This window comes from Siphateles boraxobius, unplaced genomic scaffold (assembly GCF_051911475.1).
Source record: "Siphateles boraxobius isolate OS27281-9 unplaced genomic scaffold, OSU_SipBor_1 41, whole genome shotgun sequence".
NCBI classification, from domain to species: Eukaryota; Metazoa; Chordata; class Actinopteri; order Cypriniformes; family Leuciscidae; genus Siphateles; species Siphateles boraxobius.
The window spans coordinates 9,746,481-9,767,724 of record NW_027509042.1 but is presented as its reverse complement, the minus strand read 5'-3'; the positions used below and the strand labels follow the sequence as shown (position 1 = coordinate 9,767,724).

The 21,244-nt window shown below is 37.2% G+C and overlaps 2 protein-coding genes across 4 annotated transcripts; both read left to right on the top strand.

Moving 5' to 3' along the window:
• The first annotated feature begins 285 nt into the window (after nucleotides 1-285).
• wdr82 (WD repeat domain 82) lies at nucleotides 286-5,953 on the top strand. The gene is made up of 9 exons (XM_077198193.1): nucleotides 286-688; nucleotides 1,410-1,507; nucleotides 2,087-2,153; nucleotides 2,257-2,356; nucleotides 2,434-2,550; nucleotides 2,639-2,794; nucleotides 2,879-2,948; nucleotides 3,040-3,182; nucleotides 4,997-5,953. Exons 1-9 carry the CDS (start codon nucleotides 528-530, stop codon nucleotides 5,024-5,026), a joined length of 942 nt encoding a protein of 313 aa, XP_077054308.1. The 5' UTR covers nucleotides 286-527; the 3' UTR covers nucleotides 5,027-5,953.
• A 901-nt stretch (nucleotides 5,954-6,854) lies between these two features.
• twf2 (twinfilin actin binding protein 2) lies at nucleotides 6,855-21,009 on the top strand. 3 transcript variants are annotated; one of them, XM_077198188.1, is made up of 9 exons: nucleotides 7,027-7,274; nucleotides 11,848-12,026; nucleotides 13,211-13,306; nucleotides 13,990-14,094; nucleotides 14,254-14,268; nucleotides 14,955-15,080; nucleotides 15,172-15,322; nucleotides 15,427-15,548; nucleotides 19,595-21,009. In XM_077198188.1, the coding sequence occupies exons 1-9, from the start codon at nucleotides 7,178-7,180 to the stop codon at nucleotides 19,760-19,762; spliced, it is 1,059 nt and encodes a 352-aa protein (XP_077054303.1). In that variant the 5' UTR covers nucleotides 7,027-7,177; the 3' UTR covers nucleotides 19,763-21,009. The 3 variants fall into 3 exon arrangements, with proteins under 3 accessions (XP_077054304.1, XP_077054302.1, XP_077054303.1); XM_077198189.1 differs by lacking the exon at nucleotides 14,254-14,268 and having other exon boundaries at nucleotides 6,855-7,274; XM_077198187.1 differs by lacking the exon at nucleotides 14,254-14,268 and having other exon boundaries at nucleotides 6,875-7,274; nucleotides 13,990-14,112.
• Nucleotides 21,010-21,244: the final 235 nt, after the last annotated feature.

The following is a 21,244-nucleotide window of genomic DNA, read 5'->3' as shown; positions in this document are numbered from 1 at the left end:
ATCATGACTAAATAAAAATGAGTCTCAACCTAGCAACAAATACAAATTAACAACAGAGAGCTGATGTGAAATTCCACATCCACATTACAGCTGTCATATCAGTACTAAATAACCACAACTTCCCTTGTCGTTTTTCCTGTACGTGATGGAAAGTGAATATAAAAGGGTAGAGTAAACACTCAGACAGACCCCTAACTATAAACTTACAAATCTTCCCTTAATTCGCTTCGACATTCAACTCAACTCGATATGGGACTTTTATTCTAAAACGCTCGCAGGTGAGGTGGCCATTTTGTAAACAGCCTTACTACCTCTAGCTTCATTTCGTCTTCCGTAATCCAGTTCATTGAAGAATTTTGTCGGCGGGCTTTTTTAACGTAACAGAAATGCACATCTGAAAACTATTTTCATTGAAAAAATAATATTACGACACACTCGTAACCCACACATCTGATTAACTAGATCCAAATCTACTCGCTGTTTTTAATTAGACGATCCCTAACGCCTGGCCAGGCAGAAAGGCCACAATGAAACTCACTGACAATGTGCTGCGGAGTTTTAGGGTTGCGAAGGTGTTCCGAGAGAATTCGGACAAAATCAACTGTTTTGACTTCAGTTCAAACGGTGAAACAGTAATATCGAGTAGCGATGATGACTCTATTGTCTTATACGACTGCCAGGAGGGGAAGTAAGTCGCTTATAAATTACTCAATGTGATTTACTACAATTGTGGTGTTGAACTGATTCGGTCCTAACTGGAGTTTTAAAACACTTACATTGATTACAGGCGCATTACTGTGAGATATGTGAGAGATCAAGATCGTCTACTCCCGTAGTAATAAAAGGATATATATGAAGTTCACTGTCCATAGCGAATGTTATGTTTTTAATGTGTTTACGGACACTAGCAATGTCCGATTTGTGAACGATTCTTTTATTTGAGTCGGATCTTTAATTATTCATTTGAACCTGTTCACTCACTCGCCATTTTTATCAACGTTTTCATCTCTTTCATTTGAATTTAGTATTGTCTATTATAAGTGTAAATTATAATTTTTTTTTAATAAAAATCGTTAACAACGCTGGTATGGCTTAATCTGTATTATTTAATGTAAAATGCCACGTTCGGACGTCAATGACCACGTAATGACATAAAAGAATCGCTGATCCTTTAACGGGATCTCTTCGAAAGAACCGATTCGCGTAAACGAGTCGAATGTACAGTGTAATAGAGGTCGCGTGCTAACCGTTAGCATCCACGCCGCCTTCTGAGATAAATGCCCGCCTTGTGACTGTAGTTAAATATATTGTTTTTAAGGTGAAGTGTTCCGTGTATATATACAGATATTTTATGTATCAAAATAAGACACCAGATTAACATTTTTTTTCTCTTCTGTTCTCTAAATCAGACCCAAACGGACGCTTTACAGTAAGAAGTATGGTGTGGATCTCATCAGATACACCCATGCCGCCAACACTGTCGTCTACAGCTCTAACAAGATTGATGGTAGGACTCTTTATAAAATCTCAGTATGATGTTGTTTTTAACTTTCTACGCCGTTCTGGTTTGTTACGATGTGGATAAAACATTATCCAGACGTTTATGCAGAAGTATGTTGTTTAATAATTTTTACATGACAGTAGTGTCCTGCAACGTGATGTGTTTTATTTCACCCAAAAATAGATCATTTTTTATCACATTTTATTTATATTTATTTTTAAATTACGTGGCATTTTTTCACTTTATATTAAATGAGAGATTAAATTTGCATATTTGTAACTCTAAAAATTAATTTGTCGATTTTTTTTGTTTTGTTGGATTAGTGGTTTCCTCCTGATGTTTGTGTGAGGCTGTCAAACGTTACCTGTGCCTGCTCTGGGTTGAGGTAGTTATTTGTACAGTTTTTAGGGTCTGTTATTCTGCCCTGTTAAGGAGCTAACTGTACAGACTACTGCCTTGCCCTGGGTTGAGCCCATTCATCCGACAGCATATACCATACATTTTAATTATTCACTTATAAAGTCTTGTTTTTGTAGCTTTACTTTGATTTGATATTTCCTTCTCACTACCAATGTGGTTTTACAGATACTATACGATACCTGTCTCTACACGACAATAAGTACATTCGCTACTTTCCTGGACACAATAAGAGGTGAGAATTTAAACCAAATTTGTCTATGCTTGGTTTCATACTTTTTTCTATTTGCTTATTGGCTTTTGAGTTATAGTGCTTATTACATTTTATGCTTTTTCAGGGTTGTTGCTCTGTCTATGTCTCCTGTTGATGACACATTCATTTCTGGCTCACTTGATAAAACTATTCGCCTGTGGGACCTTCGCTCACCTAACTGTCAGGTAGGCGATATTTTTATTTTGGGTGGGTCTTTTTCTTGATGGTCTACCTTTGATTCTAATCTTGGATGTGTTCACAGGGCCTCATGCATCTGCAAGGGAAACCTGTGTGTTCTTTTGATCCTGAGGGGTTGATTTTTGCTGCGGGAGTGAACTCCGAGATGGTCAAACTTTACGATCTACGGTCTTTTGATAAGGTAGCACGGTATAAAACTTCATCCAAGAAGCTGTAATGATATCTGACTTTAAATGGTAAAAAATTAATACATTTGTATCCTACCTCAGGGCCCATTCGCCACATTTAAACTACAATATGAGCGAACATGCGAGTGGACGGGTCTCAAGTTCAGCAATGACGGAAAGCTCATTCTGATCTCCACCAATGGAGGAACACTCAGAGTGCTGGATGCTTTCAAAGGAGTTGTGCTCCACTCGTTTGGGGTGAGAAAATAGTTCTGTTTTGAATAAGTTTTGTCCAAGTTTGTGTGTATATGTTTAATGGAGTGTCTCTCTTCCTTACTGCAGGGCTATAACAACAGTAAAGGTGTCATTCTAGAGGCTTCTTTCACACCAGACTCTCAGTTTGTCATGATCGGTAAGTACTCACCAACGCTCCTCAACAGATTAATAAAAGGACTAGAAATGACAGAGAGTGATGCCTGTCTCCTCAACATTTGGATTTTCAGGATCAGAGGATGGGAAGATCCATGTGTGGAATGCTGAGAGCGGGATGAAAGTAGCACTTCTTGATGGGAAGCACACTGGTCCGGTCACCTGTCTGCAGTTTAACCCCAAATTCATGACCTTTGCCAGTGCCTGCTCTAACATGGTAAGGCTTAACCATAAGGTAGAAATAGAAACGTATCTGATACATTGGTTATAGCCCGGCGCAAATGGAATATGTGCACTTTTTCCATATTTTCTGCACTGGTTTTGAGGGAAATTTGTATAGGTTTAATATACTTAGAGGGCGTTATGCATTAGCCTTCCTATTCATCTCCATAAATTAAGGCGAATTATGAATTTTATAGATTTTACAATTCATTTTGAGATGGGGCTGCACAATTAATCAAATTTTTAATTACGATTACGGATGCCACGATTACGTAATCGTTCAAAGCTGCGATTACTGCGAAGTCCACTAACATTATTCTGCGTGCTTAAGAGGTGTGTTTAGAGCACGTTGTGAGAGGCGAATCACGACTACTTCAGAGAACCCTGCACAATAGGAACTACAAGGGACGTAAGTGTACGCTGAAATAAAAAGTCTCTCACCTCAGAAAAACGGACTTTCCTGTCCTGTCAGCCGTTATCTGCGCTAGTAGCACGCACTTTTTAATTGCACGCGTAAATTCTGCGGTGCGCGCTGTTTATCGCTTCACTATATATAAAGCGTAAAACACCAATAAATCACGTTACTGGTACGTCGTGTTTGCTACAAGCATTAGTCATATTCTTACAATTTATGTGTATGTTAATTAAAGGGGGTCAGTACTTGTGTGTATTTCAATCATTTTTGTTTAAACAAATTTATTATAATAGGCCTATATAATTCCTAAAAAAGTAGGTTGTGGCTTGATGAGCATGGGAAAATGTAGGTCGCAGGGCCAAACGAGAACCACTGGTATAAAGCTATTCAAAACATCATTCAATGTAAATTGTGATAATCGTAATTAATAATCGCAATTACAATTTCAAGGGATAATCGTGCGTCCCTATTTTGAGAATATTTTTTCCATCGTCCGGTTAAAATTTGTTATCACTGCGTGTATGCTGCATCAAAGAGGCATGTGCACTCTGATGTTATCAACTTCAACATGGATGAGAAGCATGGCGGAGCGAGTGACGGAAACGCGCTAAATGAAAATGCACATTCACTCTCTGATGATAGATGTCATTTGAACAGTCACGTTATATCCAGTTATGCATGTTAGATTTGACCTTTTGCCAAGCACTATTACATGTTTTAAGATATTACAAGTTGTCTGTCATGTTTACTATTTGTTTTTTTTTGTATGGAGTACCGAGTTTACATACCGAGTTTATCGAGTACTGTTTACATATTACATATAATAGAAATGCATATAATACAATGTATTTTGAGAATGGTTAAATTTGTTCTTTATGCGTGTACAGTTTTAACTTTCATTTGTTCAGGTCTTAAATTTGATTAGAAAAAATGTGAAATAACCCTTGATCTATTTATTTATATTTATATATATCCTTTTTTTCTATTCACCTGATTCTAAGTGACTGATCACAGTTCATGATGTTCAAGTTTGAGTATTGAGACTTATTTCCAAGTGAAACTAAATATTGAATGATAAAAAAATAGATGACAGGCCTTGATTTAATGCATCATCAGAGAAGGAATGTCGTTACAGAGGAGAAGCAATTTTTCTGATGTTGACTTAAGATTGCGAAAACAAGCACATTTTTTCTGTAGATTAATTTGCACGAAAGAACGAATATTTTAGACATAATTAAAGAGCGAACACAAATAAGTGCAAAGATATATATGTATATATATATATATATGAGGATATTCCCCTGGAGGCCTGGTTATAACTATGAATACTGCAGTAGTCACTGTGCACCAGTCTACAATAACTTGATATGTCCATTAAATTCTTACTTCCACAGGCGTTCTGGTTACCCACGATCGATGACTGATGGGCAGCTGTCAGTGTCGTGTTCTTCCAGCAGGTGGCAGCATTCATTCTTTTCTTGGCACACATGGGTTTGCTCACCCTAGGACTTTTGGACTGTAAATAGATTGGCCTTGATGCCAAGTTGTATTTCCTTGTTGTTTATTTTATATCTGTATTAAAACTTTTTTTGTAAAACATTGTAAAGTAATTTGTTAACATTTCTCTTTTGTTTGAGGTTGCAACAAAGTGCTCGATAAAATTGGCTTGTGTGAGAGGTGATGTAAAACATTTTTGCAGACCTGATATTAGCTAATCAAAATAAAGCAGAACTCCGCATATGTAGATTTAGTGTCTTGTGCAGTCTGAAGAAATGTCAATGAAACATTTTTTTTAAATAAACTTGTTTATACAAATGTCCAAAGATATGGTTTTGAAGCCTTTCCCACTTTTAAAAATCATATAGCTTGACGATTGTACCCCTCTGTGAGTGAAAATTGCGTTTATGCAATTCTTTTACAGGTTTCTTTTACATACTTTTATTTTATAATACCAGCATTTTTATGATTTGCGTATAAAACATAAATCTGATAACCAATATCCATTGATCACCCTTCTCTCAAGTTTGATTTTATTTTAGTAAAGTAACTTTGCACTTATTGAGGAAACAGTTGTGTTTACTTTAGTTTTGTGGGGGAAAGGGGAGAATGTGTGTTAATGCAATACTCCAAATGAAGATTATGCAGTTGTAGCTATCTGTTTTCTTTTTAAATTAATTCAATATTTCCAGAGGTTATTTTGCATCCAAATGGGTATATTTCATTAGTTTTCTCAGTTTAGTTGTCAGAAATAACCAACATTGGCACTTCAGGGTTAAGTTTTATTAACAGACTTCAACTTTTTTTTTCTTTTAAGAAAGTCACATTAAAACTCCCTTCTGAACTGTTTAAAATGACTCATTGTTTTCTGTTACTTTTCAAATTCCAGCCTTTGAGTCTTAAACTATGAAATCCATAATATAATTTGTAATGTTTTTTAAAACTGAAAATATACACGAAGAGTGAAATTTTTTATTTACATTTATTTTATATGAATACTGTTTGCCCCAATAAAGATTTTTAAAAGTGTGTACAAAGCAGTATCAGTGAACCATAAGCTTGAGTCATGAAGCAAAGTTCATTATTACTTGTAAATCAGAATATGGGCCTATTTATCTAGAGTCTTTTATAATCAAGCAGTAATCTTGTAAAATTATCCAATATATTAATAATTAAGTATAGTGTTAGAAATGTTTATCAGTTTTAAAAGGGAAATGTATAGATACGACATTAATAATGTGAAGCCGGTAAATCGTATAACGTTTGATAACTTTACATGATACCCAGAATGAGAGTTGTTATTGAGTAAAATGTACGAATTACGTCAGCACATGAGTTTGTAATCTCGCTGAATCTCACTTTACATTATCATGCCGTCTATTAACACAAAAACATTATTTTGTCTCGTTGAGAAGTTGGAGTTAACCTAGAAAGTTATTTATTTATTTAAAAAAATATTATAAACAAAGTCTCTCCATGAATGAGTGTGTGAAATTGTCGTTATGGTGGGAAGATGCTGACCAATGACGTCACAACAAAGTAACTCATTCTGTTATGCAGTTCCTTACCTGTCCAATACAGGGTGGAACGAGATTTGAAATGAGTCTAGTTGTGGTTTTGGTGAATGAATTGATCCTTAATAAAAAAAAAATCTATTCCAAATCAAAGAATTTAAACAACTGGCCCCGGGGCTGTGTTGGGGGATGGTCAGGCTGTCACCCGAGGCCAGACAGTGCGCCTGCTAAATTTGGGGCAAGAGGGATCGGGTTCCTTCTGCGAGCACACACGATCCTGTCCTAGTTACAGGAGCCTTCTCTCTCATTTGCTGCTCTCACATGCCCTCACACTTGGATAGCAGACAGTCCCTCAAACACCAAACTCTTACATCATATACTCTTAGTGCTGCTTGTATATCGTTTAATTTCTGATAGGTTAACGCACAAATCTGGCACTGACCATCGCTTGAAGATAGCTTGTAAAAAGAAGATCTTCCAGGTGACCCGACCTGTGCGTCCAGCTTAATCCAACTTCAGAAGGATCCTTGGCGGGTAGGAATTAAGGCACCACACTGACCCGCCATGTTTCTGGTTCTGGAAGTTACAGAGGAGCTGAGGGAGTTCCTGTCCCGGGCACGAAGTGGAACCGGCCGTCTCATCCAGGTGTTGATCAGAGACGGTGAGTGAGAAGGAGGTCTGAGGGGTTCACTCAGTTCAAAGGGAATTTAATGAATCAGAAAGGTGAAGGTGCCAATATTGTTATCTTGAGGAGTGGGGCAAAACAAAAATCTAGCAGTAATGCTTGTGCACACTTGTTGACCAATAAATCAAGTTCACTCTTTTAATTGGTATAGATTTAAGAGAGTCCTACCTGCTTGTAGGATCCAACTCTTAATGGATCTTAACCATCTTAATCTTAATGAGGCCTAGAAAATATTAGCAATCAATGAGATAAAACTTTCAGTATTCCTATTCTGTTAACACACTGACACGCTATGCATCATGGTACACTGAGGTCAGAGGGTAATACTAGTTTTGAATGATTACCATAGTAATGCACCATGGCATTTACATAGTAGCCTACCCTATCAAGGTTGACTTCAATAAAATAGCCTACATTATATATTTCTAGTATGGCCATGGTACCTTGTCCAAAAATTGTGGTTGTACCATTGAACTTTCTAATAGCCTACCTTTTGTTAGTGGAAGATCAATATTCACTAATTTAATGGCCTTAATTTTATCTTCCTAAATGGTCAAGAGCCATACGGGAGGATTAAAATGTCATCAATCATAATTGTGTAAATATGTAACAATATTTTCCCATGTATGATTCAGCTGAAATCTGTACTTCAGCAACAATAAGGCTGTTAAAATAGAAATATGCTTGGACCATTAAATGAATTAATGTTAAACTTAGGCTTCTGCCAATAAATAGGCCACTTTACTGATATTTATTGATATAGCCTATGTTGTCTATAGTTGTCACATTATCCACTGATTTGGAGTTTAAAGTATTTATCATAAATGGGTGATTTTACAATTTTAATTTAATATTAATTAATCATTTGTTGTTGTTTTATTTGTTGTTTTTAGGTGGTTTTTTTATTTGTTGTTGTTTTACAACCCAGGTATCAGCGGACATGAGGAAATAACCAAAACACATTTCACAATGTATTTTGATTCTGCATTCACATGTTGATGGTAGGTCGGATGACGCGTCATTTGACGTAGAAACTGAATTGTTTTTGAGGGATTAACTGTGCAGAGGTCAAGGAACGATAAACGGTTCTCTGTTGCAATAAACGCGCTTGTGTGTGAGCGTGCGTTTGCGTACGAGGCCGAGTGTCAGGTAGGCTACTGTTGAAATGATAGCTTACTAGTCACTATCAGATGACAATATCCAGTTGCTGGGAAGAAAAGGGCAAAACACTATCAGATTTGAGTGAAGTCACTCTGCCATTACCTAACATGACGTATTGATGCACGTACTCACACATTGCTTCGAGCGAATAAAACAAAACAGTTTTGACTGCAGTATTAGGCTACTCCGGTCAAAAGTTTGAGGTCAGCATTATGTTTTCAACATTGATAATAATAATAAACATTTCTTGAGCAACAAATCAGCATTTTAGAATGATTTCTGAAGGATCATGTGACAGAAGACTGGAATTAATAGCTGCTAACAAAATTCAGCCTTGCCACAAATAAGGCTAGTTTTTAAAATATATTAAAAATAGAAAACAATTATTTTAATTTTTAATATTATTTCTGGTAATTTAATGCATTAAATAACATAAACTAACAATAACAATGTATTGTTATACCATTTATGAACCTTTCTTAATGTTAGTTAATAAAAATGTTCATATTCATGTTCCTATTAGTTCACAGTGCATTAACGATAGAACTTTAGATCTTAAAAAATGTATTCGTAAATGTTGAAATTAATATTAACTAAGATTAATTAATGCTTCAGAAGTATTGTTCATTTTTAGTTCATGTAGTCAACTAATGTTAACAAATGAAACCTTATTTTAAAGTGTTACCATATTTCACTGTATTACTATTTTTACTGTATTCTTGATCAAATAAATGCAGCATTGGTGAGCAGAAGAGACTTCTTGCAAAAACATAAAAAAAATCTTACCCCAAACTTTAGAAGAGTGTAAATTTCTAGAAGCTAATTATTTGGAGATTTTACCTTTGAGTTTACATTAGCTTCAAACTATTAGTGATAGTAACGTTACATTTTAAATGAAAATATACAATAATGCAGGAGAGTTTTGTGCAGGAAAGATGATGGTTGCTAATAGATAAGATTTCTAATCAGGTGTGACTGTGTGGCCATATTAGACAACTCCAGCCATTCCGACATCTAATGGCTGTCACAGGTGGATAGAATTTAGGCTGGTTGTTGCTATATGGCTCTTCTACTGTACTGTCTGTTTGACGCCTGGGATGTATGAAGACTTCTGGATCGGAATAGATCGGGTTGTTTTGGGTTCACAGGCTGCCTTTGAGTCTCACAGAGATGATATTTCAGGAAACATAAAACAGGTCAACACAGTTTTTGCTTTTTGGATCTTTCTGGTGACCAAATCACATGTGTATACCAACCCTTATTAGTGGGTAGATCAGACCACATGGTCAGGTGCCAGTCAGTGTTCACGGTGATAGAAAAACGTGAAGCCATAGATTTCTGGGCAGTGTGCCGACATACGGTTCAGACACTCAGTTATTTACCCGGATTGTGTTTATGTGTTATAGTCTTTGTAATGAATGTATTTGTATGACAGAACTCAGGGAGGTAGACATATGTTTATCTTTTCAAATTGGCACATATGTGCAAACCGCTTTCTGTCCGTGTGTTTTTAAGAGGTGACTAAAAGGCTGATGGAAAGTATGTGTCTGTGCTGATAGCTGGAATGTGTGCAACCTCAGAATAGCAGCTGCTGCAAAAGACCATCAGGAAATCCCCCTCCAAGGTCATTCTGACTAGACATGTATGTGGGTGGATGATGTTTGCATTAGATGTGGTTATTGACGCACTAGCTGTTTTGACGGTGTGCTCATTAATGGTTTATTTCAGTTAGGTGCAAAATCTTTCACTCACTCTGTCCAACCTTTAGCCTACATGCTTTAATCCATTATTGACAAAGCTGTTGTTTGGACTGCTGTATAAGACTGAATGAAACAACATTCCTGCTATAACAGGTTAGACGAGTGCAATCACGGCCAAGGCCATTGGATTAAAACATGGCGGGGAAGCGTTTTCTCACAAATGACGGAAATTTCTGTCAATGGCGAGGAAAGAGTTAATAGTGAGAATCAGACCCTGAACTAAAGTGTTACCGTTTGGGGTCAGTAAGATTTATTTAAATGTTTTTAGTATCTCACTTATATCCTACATTTAAAATTTAAATATAATCATTATGTTTTAAACAAAAACAGCATTTTTACGTCTGCGTACAAAGAAAATCTGAGGACAGCAGGGAGGGAAGTGAACAGATGTACTAGTAAGTAGATTATTGATGTGTAAAGCGATGCGTACTGAGAATCATAGCTGTTAATCTGAGTGTTGACGCCTGAAAGCAGAGGGTGGGACTCTGGAGGACGTGCACCGGCGCAGTGCAATATTCTCAATGAATCATATAGAGTACCCATTAGAAAAGATGAAGTCTACCAGTGCTTCAGTAAAGAACATGTTCTGGTCGCACTCTGCAGGAAGCAAATTACGTCCGCTTGAATGTGATGTGATTAGTGTAAAGTTTATAAACTGAGACAATGGAGAAACAGTAGGATCAGGTGTAACATCTGTAACATTAAGTGATACATGCTGTCCTATTTTTCATGTGGGTAATGGGCATGCATTTTTGTGTTGCTTAACTGGCTGATGGGTGAATGCAGTCACGAGAAAATAGGAAATTATAGAAAGATCTATTCATTTGTTATATTAGAGATGGTTACCAGTGGACTCTTACTGGAGTCTTGTTTGAAACATTTTAAAGGTGTTACAATGGTCGGCATTATACAGTACACTGTACATAACAGAGAATTTATAAAGCCCATAGTCTCATAAATATGACCACTTCTTGCTTCTAAGAACTGTTGTGATGAGCACTTTATGATGGCAATTTCAGCTTTTCCTAGCGAAAGGCCCTTAAAAATCATCTAATTGGTATCATTCTCGGTGGAGCTAGCCCATTTCATATAATTTTTCCTTTAAAGTTATTATATTATATTATATTATATTATAAAACATCAGCAGTATCAAAGTCACCATTATACCATTGACCAATTTTATCAAAAACAAAGTGTAAACAAAGATACACTAAAAATGGTTCAGTTCATTAAAGATGATATGATAATCAGTTCATTATTGACAAGAATATATTGTTATATTAGACATTTCCCATTACTGGATTGTTTTATACACTAGGCTCTATAACTGAAGATTAAACTGATGTGTATTATTGTGTTTGTGTCTCTAGGTGAACTATGCATCATGTGCTATATTGGGTGTAAGATATGGTGTGTCATGCTCTTTTTATAGCAGGATGTAGATAATAGATAATATTTCACTTATTTGTTATCAGCAGTAGGCCATTACCCAAGGCTAGTCTTGTAAACACATATAGATTGATCTATTTGATGCAATATAAAATTACGCAACAGCTTTTTGGAATTGTTGTGTGCAATGTTGGTTGCACCAGGTTTGTAATGAGAAAGCTTTTTTATGTGTGTTTCAGAGCAGCTGGTGCTGGGGGCATATAGAGAGCCACGCCAGACCTGGGACAAAGACTATGACCACTTCCTGCTCCCCCTGCTGGACCCTCTCGAGCCCTGCTACATTTTATACCGGTTGGACTCTAAGAACGCTCAAGGCTATGAGTGGCTCTTCATCTCCTGGTCACCTGACCAGTCTCCTGTAGGTCTTAACATCCAGACATGAAGATGTTAAGCTTGACCTGATTAGTAGGAACAGCTAATGCAGCTGTTCATATAGAAACATGGATTTAAATAAGTTAAGGTTATATGTATAGAACCGTTAGAGAACATTTAGCCTATTATTTTTAAATAGAACAATTGAAACATCAAAATCAAAACAATCTTTCTTTGGACCTTGGCTTTGAAGCTACCTTCCATTACCAATTAGAACACCCTCACTCTTAAAAAAAGGTTCAATGGGGTTATAGAACCCTAGGGTTCTTGGGCCTAATTTATAAAATGTTGCTTAGAAACTGTACATTGATCTAAGATCCTTTCTCAAATTTTTGTACGCGTGATTCAGAGAAAACAAACATAGCCTACACATAAAAAACGAACATGCTCACACAAAAACGTGCGTATGCCTCTCATCCAGATGTGAAACACAATTTGGCCAACACAATTTACTAGTGTAAAACCACAGTATAAATAAAAAATATTTGAACTTTAATTCTGTGTCATTTTGCTAACAGGGTTTTATTATTATTATTCGCGCTTAGATTTCCAAATACCTGTAGTCTTCCGACTCTGCCACAAGAAAAAAAGTGCATACGGCTGATTGGAACCTGACGTGGCGCTAAGAACATTTTCACGTCAAAGACTGACTGTTTTTTTAAACCAAAAAAATACGCACACTATGATCAAATATGTGCATATGCACGTTTTATAAATGAGGCCCCAGGACAAAATTTTAAAGAACCTTTTATCCCAAAAATGTTCTATATAAGGAGAAATGTCTTGAATTACTTTTTTTCTTGTGACAATGTTTTTTTTCCCAATACAATTTTATTCAAATAAAAAATGAATTAAAACTAAATTAATTAAAACTAAATCCATAAAATGATGGGAACCCCTAAAAGGTTATATGAAATGCCTTTAAGGAACCCTTTAATGTTCTATATAGAACCTTTTCTTCTAAGAATGAAGCATCCACAAAACTCTAGCAACTGCATAAATGTATTTAAAACACTCTTAGAAGCATAGATTTGTGAGTGTTTTTTCCCCCAGAAAATGTAAAAATCTAATTCATTGTAATAGGGAATGCTTCATTGTGGTTAGAGCTGTGAGTCTTAATTTTGTTACTGTTTATTTATTTCATAAAGTGAGCATTTGCTTTTACTACAGGTCAGACAAAAGATGCTGTATGCTGCAACTCGTGCCACAGTTAAGAAGGAGTTTGGCGGTGGACACGTCAAAGATGAAATGTTCGGCACAGTTGAGGTACTAGTATACACTGGAATATCAAGAACAAATAATATTGGTAGTACAATTGGTAAATGGTTTTCTCTATACTCTCTAGATTTACAAAGGGAGCTTTATCTATCATTTTCAATATTTTTGATTAATTTTTATTATTATTTTTACCTCCACCAATTGTATATATGGACCACAATTAATTTGTTCAAACAATTTTGCCTATGTGAATAGTTATAAAGTTATAATGAGGGATCTGATGATAAATGGACTCAGTCAACCTGTCATGTGTCTTCAGCTGTCAGTCAAATACCCTGAAGCTGTATTATTTACAGTTGAAAAAGTTTGCAGAGTGGACCACCATGTTCCTTAATTTAGAAACTGGACAACTTGTGGCTGTTGGCAGTGTTCTTGGAAATGCTTACCAGTCATGGTCAACACAGAGAGGACTAAATATATACTCTACACATGCAGTAAAATATTGAACAAACAACAACAAAGTTTTATGGGAGGAAGTCTATTTATAATTTTTACATATTGAAATGACTACTTCGGGTTGTCTGGGAATTAATCTACAATTTATTAAATTACATTTATTTAATTTGATCAATTAATAATAAACCACATTATAATAATGGCGTTCAGAATAAATACGTATGCGTTCACATACAATTTGTGAGTACAACATTTTTTTTTTTGCCCACCACCAGGAGGACGTTTGTCTTCAGGGCTACCTGCGACATGTGACTTCATGTTCTGCACCAGCACCCCTGACTGCAGCCGAGCAGGAGCTACAGCGAATCAGAATCACAGAGGTGAGAAACGACTGCAGAGTGCTGACATCCATCTAACAGCATTATTATAGTATACATCCATGAATTTCTTCAGCTCCTTGTTTTATATTTCTTCTTATATTTGTTTTTTACTTCAGCTTGTTGTTTAATATATTCTATGTTCAATCTTTATGGTTGCAGAGCAGAGTTAAACAGGTGAGTACTGTGTATGTGTGCTAATTGTATGCTGATTACAGTGTCCTTTCAACTTTGATTAAAGGACAAACCTCAAATACTCCAATTAATCATTATATTATAAAACATTTTTTTACGACCATTAAAATAAATATATATATTTTTTGCATTGTCACTATTTTCATGACAATAAACAAATTTGAAACTTTTCTTTAATGTAAGGCATCTGGATATTTTAATTTAGTTTTTGTAATTCTCTATAATGATTTTCACTCGTTTCTACACTAAAACACATTTTAAATCAGGATCAAATCGAGATAATTGAAATGTCATGAAAATAATTAGGATCTTAAGAGTCCTAAAAATAAGGCTTTTCTTTAAAATATAATTTTTTTTTTATTAGTTTTTATTAGTCAAATATGGGGTGGATATTTTCATGACTGGTTTTGTGTGATCCGCCCATATGGACATTGTCATCTACACACATCCAGCATGTTAACACTTTACTTTTCCTTATACTCTTATCCATCATCTCTCACCCTCATAAACAAACAACAGAACTGGCATATAATAAGTCTGCCATGACATTCTAGGGTAGCTCATAGGAATTGTTTGGGAAAATGTTTTTAATAGATTGACAGGAACTGTTGAGGGTTTAGGTAATTTACAGTGCTGGAATACGCAATTGGTTGTGTCTGTGTCTGTAGGTGAAAACTGAGATCAGCGTGGATCCCAAACATCAGACTCTACAGGGTCTTGCCTTCCCGTTACAGGCCGAGGCCAAACATGCTCTACAGCAGCTCGCAGAGAGACGCATTGACTACATTCAACTAGTACGACACAGACATACACATTTATACTTCAGTGTGTTCTTACCAGATACTTTCTTACCAAACTGACTAGAAATTTTTGGTTTCTCTTTAGAAGTTAGATACAGAGAAGGAAACAATTGAACTAGTGCACACCAGCCCGACAGACATCCGTGATCTACCCTGCCGGATCCCCCTGGATACACCCAGATACCACTTCTTTCTCTACAAACATTCACATGAAGGAGACTACCTTGAGTCTGTGGGTCAGTCACTCCATCCACCATTCCCTATAAGTATCTCATCTATATCAATTTGTGTAACAGTTATGTAAATATTTTCACATGTCTTCCTCTATCACTCTCCATAGTGTTCATATACTCCATGCCAGGATACAGCTGCAGTATCAAGGAAAGGATGCTGTATTCCAGCTGTAAGAGTCGACTTCTGGAAGGAGTAGAGAGGGACTTCCACCTAGAAGTGGCTAAAAAGGTAAAACACACTCTATCACACTTCTCACATGTTCATTTTGGGTTTTCTCCTGATTTCTCCCAAATTTAAAATCCCAAAACGTTGTTTAAAGTAAACATGCAATTAAAGGTACACTTTGTAATTATTGTCCCAGTAGTGGTTGTTAAACAAAACTGCATGAATTTTGCGGAAGAACATTGTTTGGTTGTGCCTTCAGTACAATGTGGTTGAATAAATGAACCATGAACATGGTTCCGTATCAGTCAGTCACGTTCGGCATTACGTCGACAGTCTGACCGTCATGATGATGAGATCGAGACTCTAATACCTTGAAGGGTGATCAGAGGGTTATAGTGGGAGTTTTGCCAAACCTCGTGGCCCTGCTGGGAAGAGGGGAAACAAACGTCTAATAAAGGAAGGTGGAGAGAATGGTCGCAACCGCTAGGAAGGACAGAAAGTGAGAGGGAGAGATAAAATAACTTCAGTTGTACCCTAATTTTCCACAGTTCCCTATTTCCACCTGTTTTCAGGCTAATTTGTTCATCCTGCAGGTATAGTAAAAGAAAAATTGGGATTCTGTGCTGACGTTGTCACTTTACCACAATCAAGTGGTAAGAAAACAAGCCAATAAGCATTAATGAGTGAGATTTGCATGGCAAGCCCCTCCACTGGACATATGGGTATATAAGCCTGCGTGCAACTCGCTCGTTTAGCTTTTTGCTTTAGAGCCGAGCGGTTGATCTTCAGTGCTCTCCTAATCTGCCTTCGAGCTGACAAAGAGGAGACGTTCTGAGTTGGAGAGATGGCGCATTCCCCAGTGTTTTCGCATGAAGAGCAAATGTGTACAGTTAAGTGCTGCGATCACACCCCTGGGTGCTTCAACAAACAAAAGAGCAGTTTCCCTAAAAGAGCAAGCACAGGTGATGTTGGGTCTTTTTAAAGATGGCATTTCACCCGTAGGTCCCTGGATGCGGTCATTTTTTGGCCCTGTCTGACAGCCACGAAACCTTGAAAACGCTGGAGTGCCCTATGTTATTATACTTATGCACCGCAGAGGACCAATTTGGTAAATACTCAGGGTGATCTGAGGGTTATAGTGGGAGCTCTCCCACCGGGCCAGTCCCCATGGGCCTCCCACTCCTCACACACATTGCAGGTTGTGGAATTTCCTGGTGAGGCTGTGGGTCCTTCTCATGGGGGACCCAGCATCTCATTTGGAGCTCCTGTGGAGGACTGGATGTCGATAGCAGCATCAGAGAGAGCAGGCTTAAGTCAACTGGGGATGACTACTGTTGGAAACTTTTTCTTCAGAGACCAGGAGACGTTAGGATATCTTTCAAGCAGTAGTTACTCTTTATTGAGAACTCGCTGTGCGTGGCTGTAGTCATCCAAGTCTAAACTCAATAGCTCAGCACAGTGTTTATACCTTTCAAGGGGGAGGGATTACATAGAGGTGGACACAATCTGAACAAAGCATGTAAATGAAGTACAGGAGTCAGCACGTTACCGGAAATTCCCCAGCCCTGATCTCATAAGCATGACAGTGTAACTCAGAGCCTTGAGATGCTAATCCAATCAGCCTGATTAGACCACTCAAACCTTAACATTATCATAGAGACAAAAGCCAAGCTGTACTTGAGAAGTGACAAAAGGTTAATGTCATCATATATGCCTCAAAATGGTAAACACTGTGTGAACTTTCTCTGTTGAAATACTGTTGAACCCAAATTAAACATTAAATAAATTTGTAACACTACACTACGTTGTTGACTACTTAACTGGGTCGAGTGTAACCCTCCACACTGTCTCTAACGTTTGCAGTTGGACGATTGGTCTCAGGTGGTACAGCTGATTTGTAGAGGTTTCGGAGACATGCATGTGGACCTGTTCGCCTCTCCAGAGTCTTCCCATTGCCAGCTGTTTTACTCCCTGACTGGGGGGGGGCGTAGGGGTGTGCGACATTGACAAAAAATCATATCTCGATATTTTCTGGGATTTTCTCAAAAACGATTATTAGGTGAAATTTTGCTGAGTGGGTTTATTGTGTTGGTACTTTGTCAGGTTTAGGACTGTCGTGGACAGCCAAATCCTATAGTAAAAAAAAAAAAAATTCTTCATACTCTGTGTGGTGGTCAGTTCACAGCAGTGACAGAAATAATTTTTTCGAATTTGTTTCAATTGAATTTTAACTTTAAATGGGCATTTTTACCTTTATAAAGACTTTTTTTTAAAGACTTTAAATGTGAAATTGAAACCGCCAGTAGTTGGCAGCAAGTCACTGTTAATGAGCGAATCATTGAGATTCAACCGATTCATTCAAACATCTGATTAATTCAAGGAAAGAAGCATTTGACTATCTTAATCTATCCTAGTCAACTGATTCGTTCAAAAAGTAAGGAACAACTCAGTTAGGAAACACCGACGTGTGTGGTTTTGATTTGAACTATTTTCGTTGGCGAAATAGAGCAAAAACAGGCAATATGGTGTCTAAAATGTAAGTCACTTAATATTACCTTCTTGTTTATTAAACTTACATAAAATCAATATCACATTTGTTATCATGCTGATATTTAGAGAAAACCTGCACTCTTGTGATATTTATTACCAAATTATATAAAAAAAAGACTAAATCACGCAATAAAAGCGTGCACTCTAAATGCGCACCCGCACTAGTCTAATCTACAAGACTACATCACATAGAGTATGCATGCATTCTCTGGGTGTGTGTGAGGGATAGGCTATACTTGATAATGTTAAATCGCACATCGTTAAAACAACAATTACGATATTATCGCAGACGATATATATCACACACCCCTAGGGGGACCCTCTGCACGGATGCACTGGCACACAGCTAGCCCTGAGACCTACGCAAATATGTGTTTTCCCCAGTAAACCTGCTCGCACAGACAACGGGAAAGGTCAGGGAGGATGAGGAGCAGGTCTTGATGGTTGTGACTTACTGGCACACCCGGACCTGGTTCTTGGACCTGATGCTCCTCACAACAGCCTCTACCTGGCAGATTCCCCTGAAGAAGGACCTTTTTTTAAGGGACTGGACACCCTGTGGCACCAGCATCCAGATCTCTGGAACCTCCATGTGTGGCTTCTGGTCAGGACACTGCAGACTTAAGTGGCCTACTACCAGCAAAGGCAGACAATATCACTCAACCCAGACCCCCCGAAGACCCCATACATGCCCGTTCAGCTCTGTGCTTTCTTTCCAGCAAGAGAGGTTGGAGCGAAGGCTGTGTCCCTGCACCTTATAAGTGTATGTTGCTGCAATTGCGGTACATCACGATGCACTAGGCGGTAGGCCTTTGGGAAAGCACAACCTGATCATCAGGTTCCTGAGAGGCACCAGGAGAGTAAGTCCTCCTCTGCCACTCGTCATCCCCTCTTGGCACCTCTCTATGGTGGGTTACTGATGTTACCTGAAGGGGGAACAGAGACGTTATGTCCCGCCTGCCAGAATTCTGTACCACCGCTGAATGGCCATCTCAACTCCTTAGCAGAAACCTGAATGAGTGAGTTGCAGGCCCGTATGTCTGGGGGAGTGGCTTTCCATGAATAATTAACTCGCCAATGTCCATTGGCTTGTTTTGATACCAGGGGACTGGGCTCCCAATTGAGATCCCACAACGTCAGTCTGTCGACATAACCTCCTTCATGGAACGAGGGTTACATCAGTAACCGAGACATTACCAACATAAAACATTCACTGCTAGGCTTAAGAAATATAACCAGTTTAGATGGAAAGGATCTCAAGCTGACTAGCTGAAGATGTTCCTGTAGATATACCCATTAATAAACACTGTACTTCTTTGAAAAGAGAAGAAATGGTGACAGAAAATACAACAATTGGTGTAAAGAAGTGACAGTTTCAGTCTTTTTTTTACCCAGGGTTTAGAATGACCCAGGGCTAACCATTTCAAAGTGTGAAAAGCCATAATATGGACAAAAATGCACTGTGAATGTCTTTTCATGTTGACTCTGTCTTTCTAGTTACACTGACAATTTATTCTGATTTTTTTTTTGTTCTTGTAAATGTGTCTATGTTCATTTAGTTGGAGATAGACAGTGGAGAGGAGCTGACAGAGGAATATCTGTATGATGAGGTCCATCCTAAGCAACAAGCCCACAAGCAAGCATTTGCCAAACCTCGTGGCCCTGCTGGGAAGAGGGGAAACAAACGTCTAATAAAGGGAGGTGGAGAGAATGGTGGCAACCGCTAGAAAGGACAGAAAGTGAGAGGGAGAGATAAAAGAACTTCAGTTGTACCCTAAATTTTCCACAGTTCCCTATTTCCTCCTGTTTTAAGGCTAATTTGTTCATCCTGCAGGTATAGTAAAGGAACAATTGGGATTCTGTGCTCAGTTGTTGTTAAAAACTTTCTACTTTCTTTGGCTTGTATTTACTCAGTGTTATCAGATGCGTATTCATTTGGTGTGTTAATGTGCTTATATTTAAGAGAAAAACTCAGGAATTAATTTTATCTCTGTAAATTTTCTGAGCATATTTTTGTTACATAATCTCGTACATGCATACACACTCTACTCAACTAAATTTTAAATATCAAGTGTTTACTGTGAAAGATGGTAGATCGCTCTTATTTTAAAAAGGTGTTTTAAAAGTCTAGAAAAGACGTTTTGTCCAAGAAGTAAAAAAAACAAAAAACAACTGAAATAGTCAGTACAAGAACCTACAGCCATTTCATAGAAAAAGGCACACTCATATACTGTATACACGTACTCACCGGAACCAAATGTGACAGACAGAATGTTATACTTGGCTACGTGAGAACCAATCAAGTTACAGTTAAGTAACAGATATGTATGCAGGTTTAGAATTGATTCAGATTCATTTTAGGATTAATATGTAAATTTTTTATATGATGATAACCTTTAATGTGTTTTTACAGTTGCAGTTGGGTGTTTTAATTTTTTTCTTACAATACACAAACATGTCTCATAACTCCATTCTTTGATTTACATGGCCCCTAGTATTTACTGTGAAACACATAGTTTGTGTATAAGCTTCTGTTAGTAATCAGAACAATTCCAAATGAAATATTTTTGAATGTCATAAAATATACATAATAATAAAATTGTATTGTAATTTTCAGCATTGAAAATATGATTGTCTAATTGAGTGAATAGTTCAGCTAGTGAAATGTTTAAAACTATCATGGTTAGCAGAAACAAGGTAAAGCTATATCTAAACAAAAAACATGTTTTAATTTGTTTCATATATGTTATTGATGGTTGCCCCGGACTATGTTGACATGGATCATTTATACTTATTTTCCCCCCTTTTTTGTCTGTCAGTGATTAGAGTGAAAGGTCATACACAAGATACGTAATATACGTAAGGTCATACGTAATACAAATTAATTGTAATTAACAGTCAATTAAAATCTACAGCCCTCTCTTGCATTATTTATGAACATATTGTTGCATAAATAAAACAAACTTTCACTGAGTGTTTGGTGGTAATTATTATTTGGTAAATCAATATCTATTCACAAATTAGATCACAAGTGAATGTAAAATCACAGGAAAAGAAGGCATCCCTGCAAAAATACTTCACTTTACAATGGGATACACCTGATAGCCTCTAGATGGCAGTGAAAAATAAGCGTTTAGAATAAACTCTCCGTTAGAAACGCTAATAAATCAAGTGGCTACTAAAATAGCAATTTTGAGGAAGTTCCACAG

What these genes read in the sequence shown, in the direction of transcription:
- wdr82 (XM_077198193.1), top strand. Translation starts at nt 528, where the DNA reads ATGAAACTCACTGACAATGTGCTGCGGAGTTTTAGGGTTGCGAAGGTG. An exon ending in CAGCTCTAACAAGATTGATG is followed by an intron (nt 1,508 to 2,086) that starts GTAGGACTCTTT and finishes GTGGTTTTACAG; the next exon opens with ATACTATACGATACCTGTCT. An exon ending in CTCTCAGTTTGTCATGATCG is followed by an intron (nt 2,949 to 3,039) that starts GTAAGTACTCAC and finishes TTGGATTTTCAG; the next exon opens with GATCAGAGGATGGGAAGATC.
- twf2 (XM_077198187.1), top strand. Translation starts at nt 7,178, where the DNA reads ATGTTTCTGGTTCTGGAAGTTACAGAGGAGCTGAGGGAGTTCCTGTCC. An exon ending in CCAGGTGTTGATCAGAGACG is followed by an intron (nt 7,275 to 11,847) that starts GTGAGTGAGAAG and finishes TGTGTGTTTCAG; the next exon opens with AGCAGCTGGTGCTGGGGGCA. An exon ending in GCATTGACTACATTCAACTA is followed by an intron (nt 15,081 to 15,171) that starts GTACGACACAGA and finishes GTTTCTCTTTAG; the next exon opens with AAGTTAGATACAGAGAAGGA.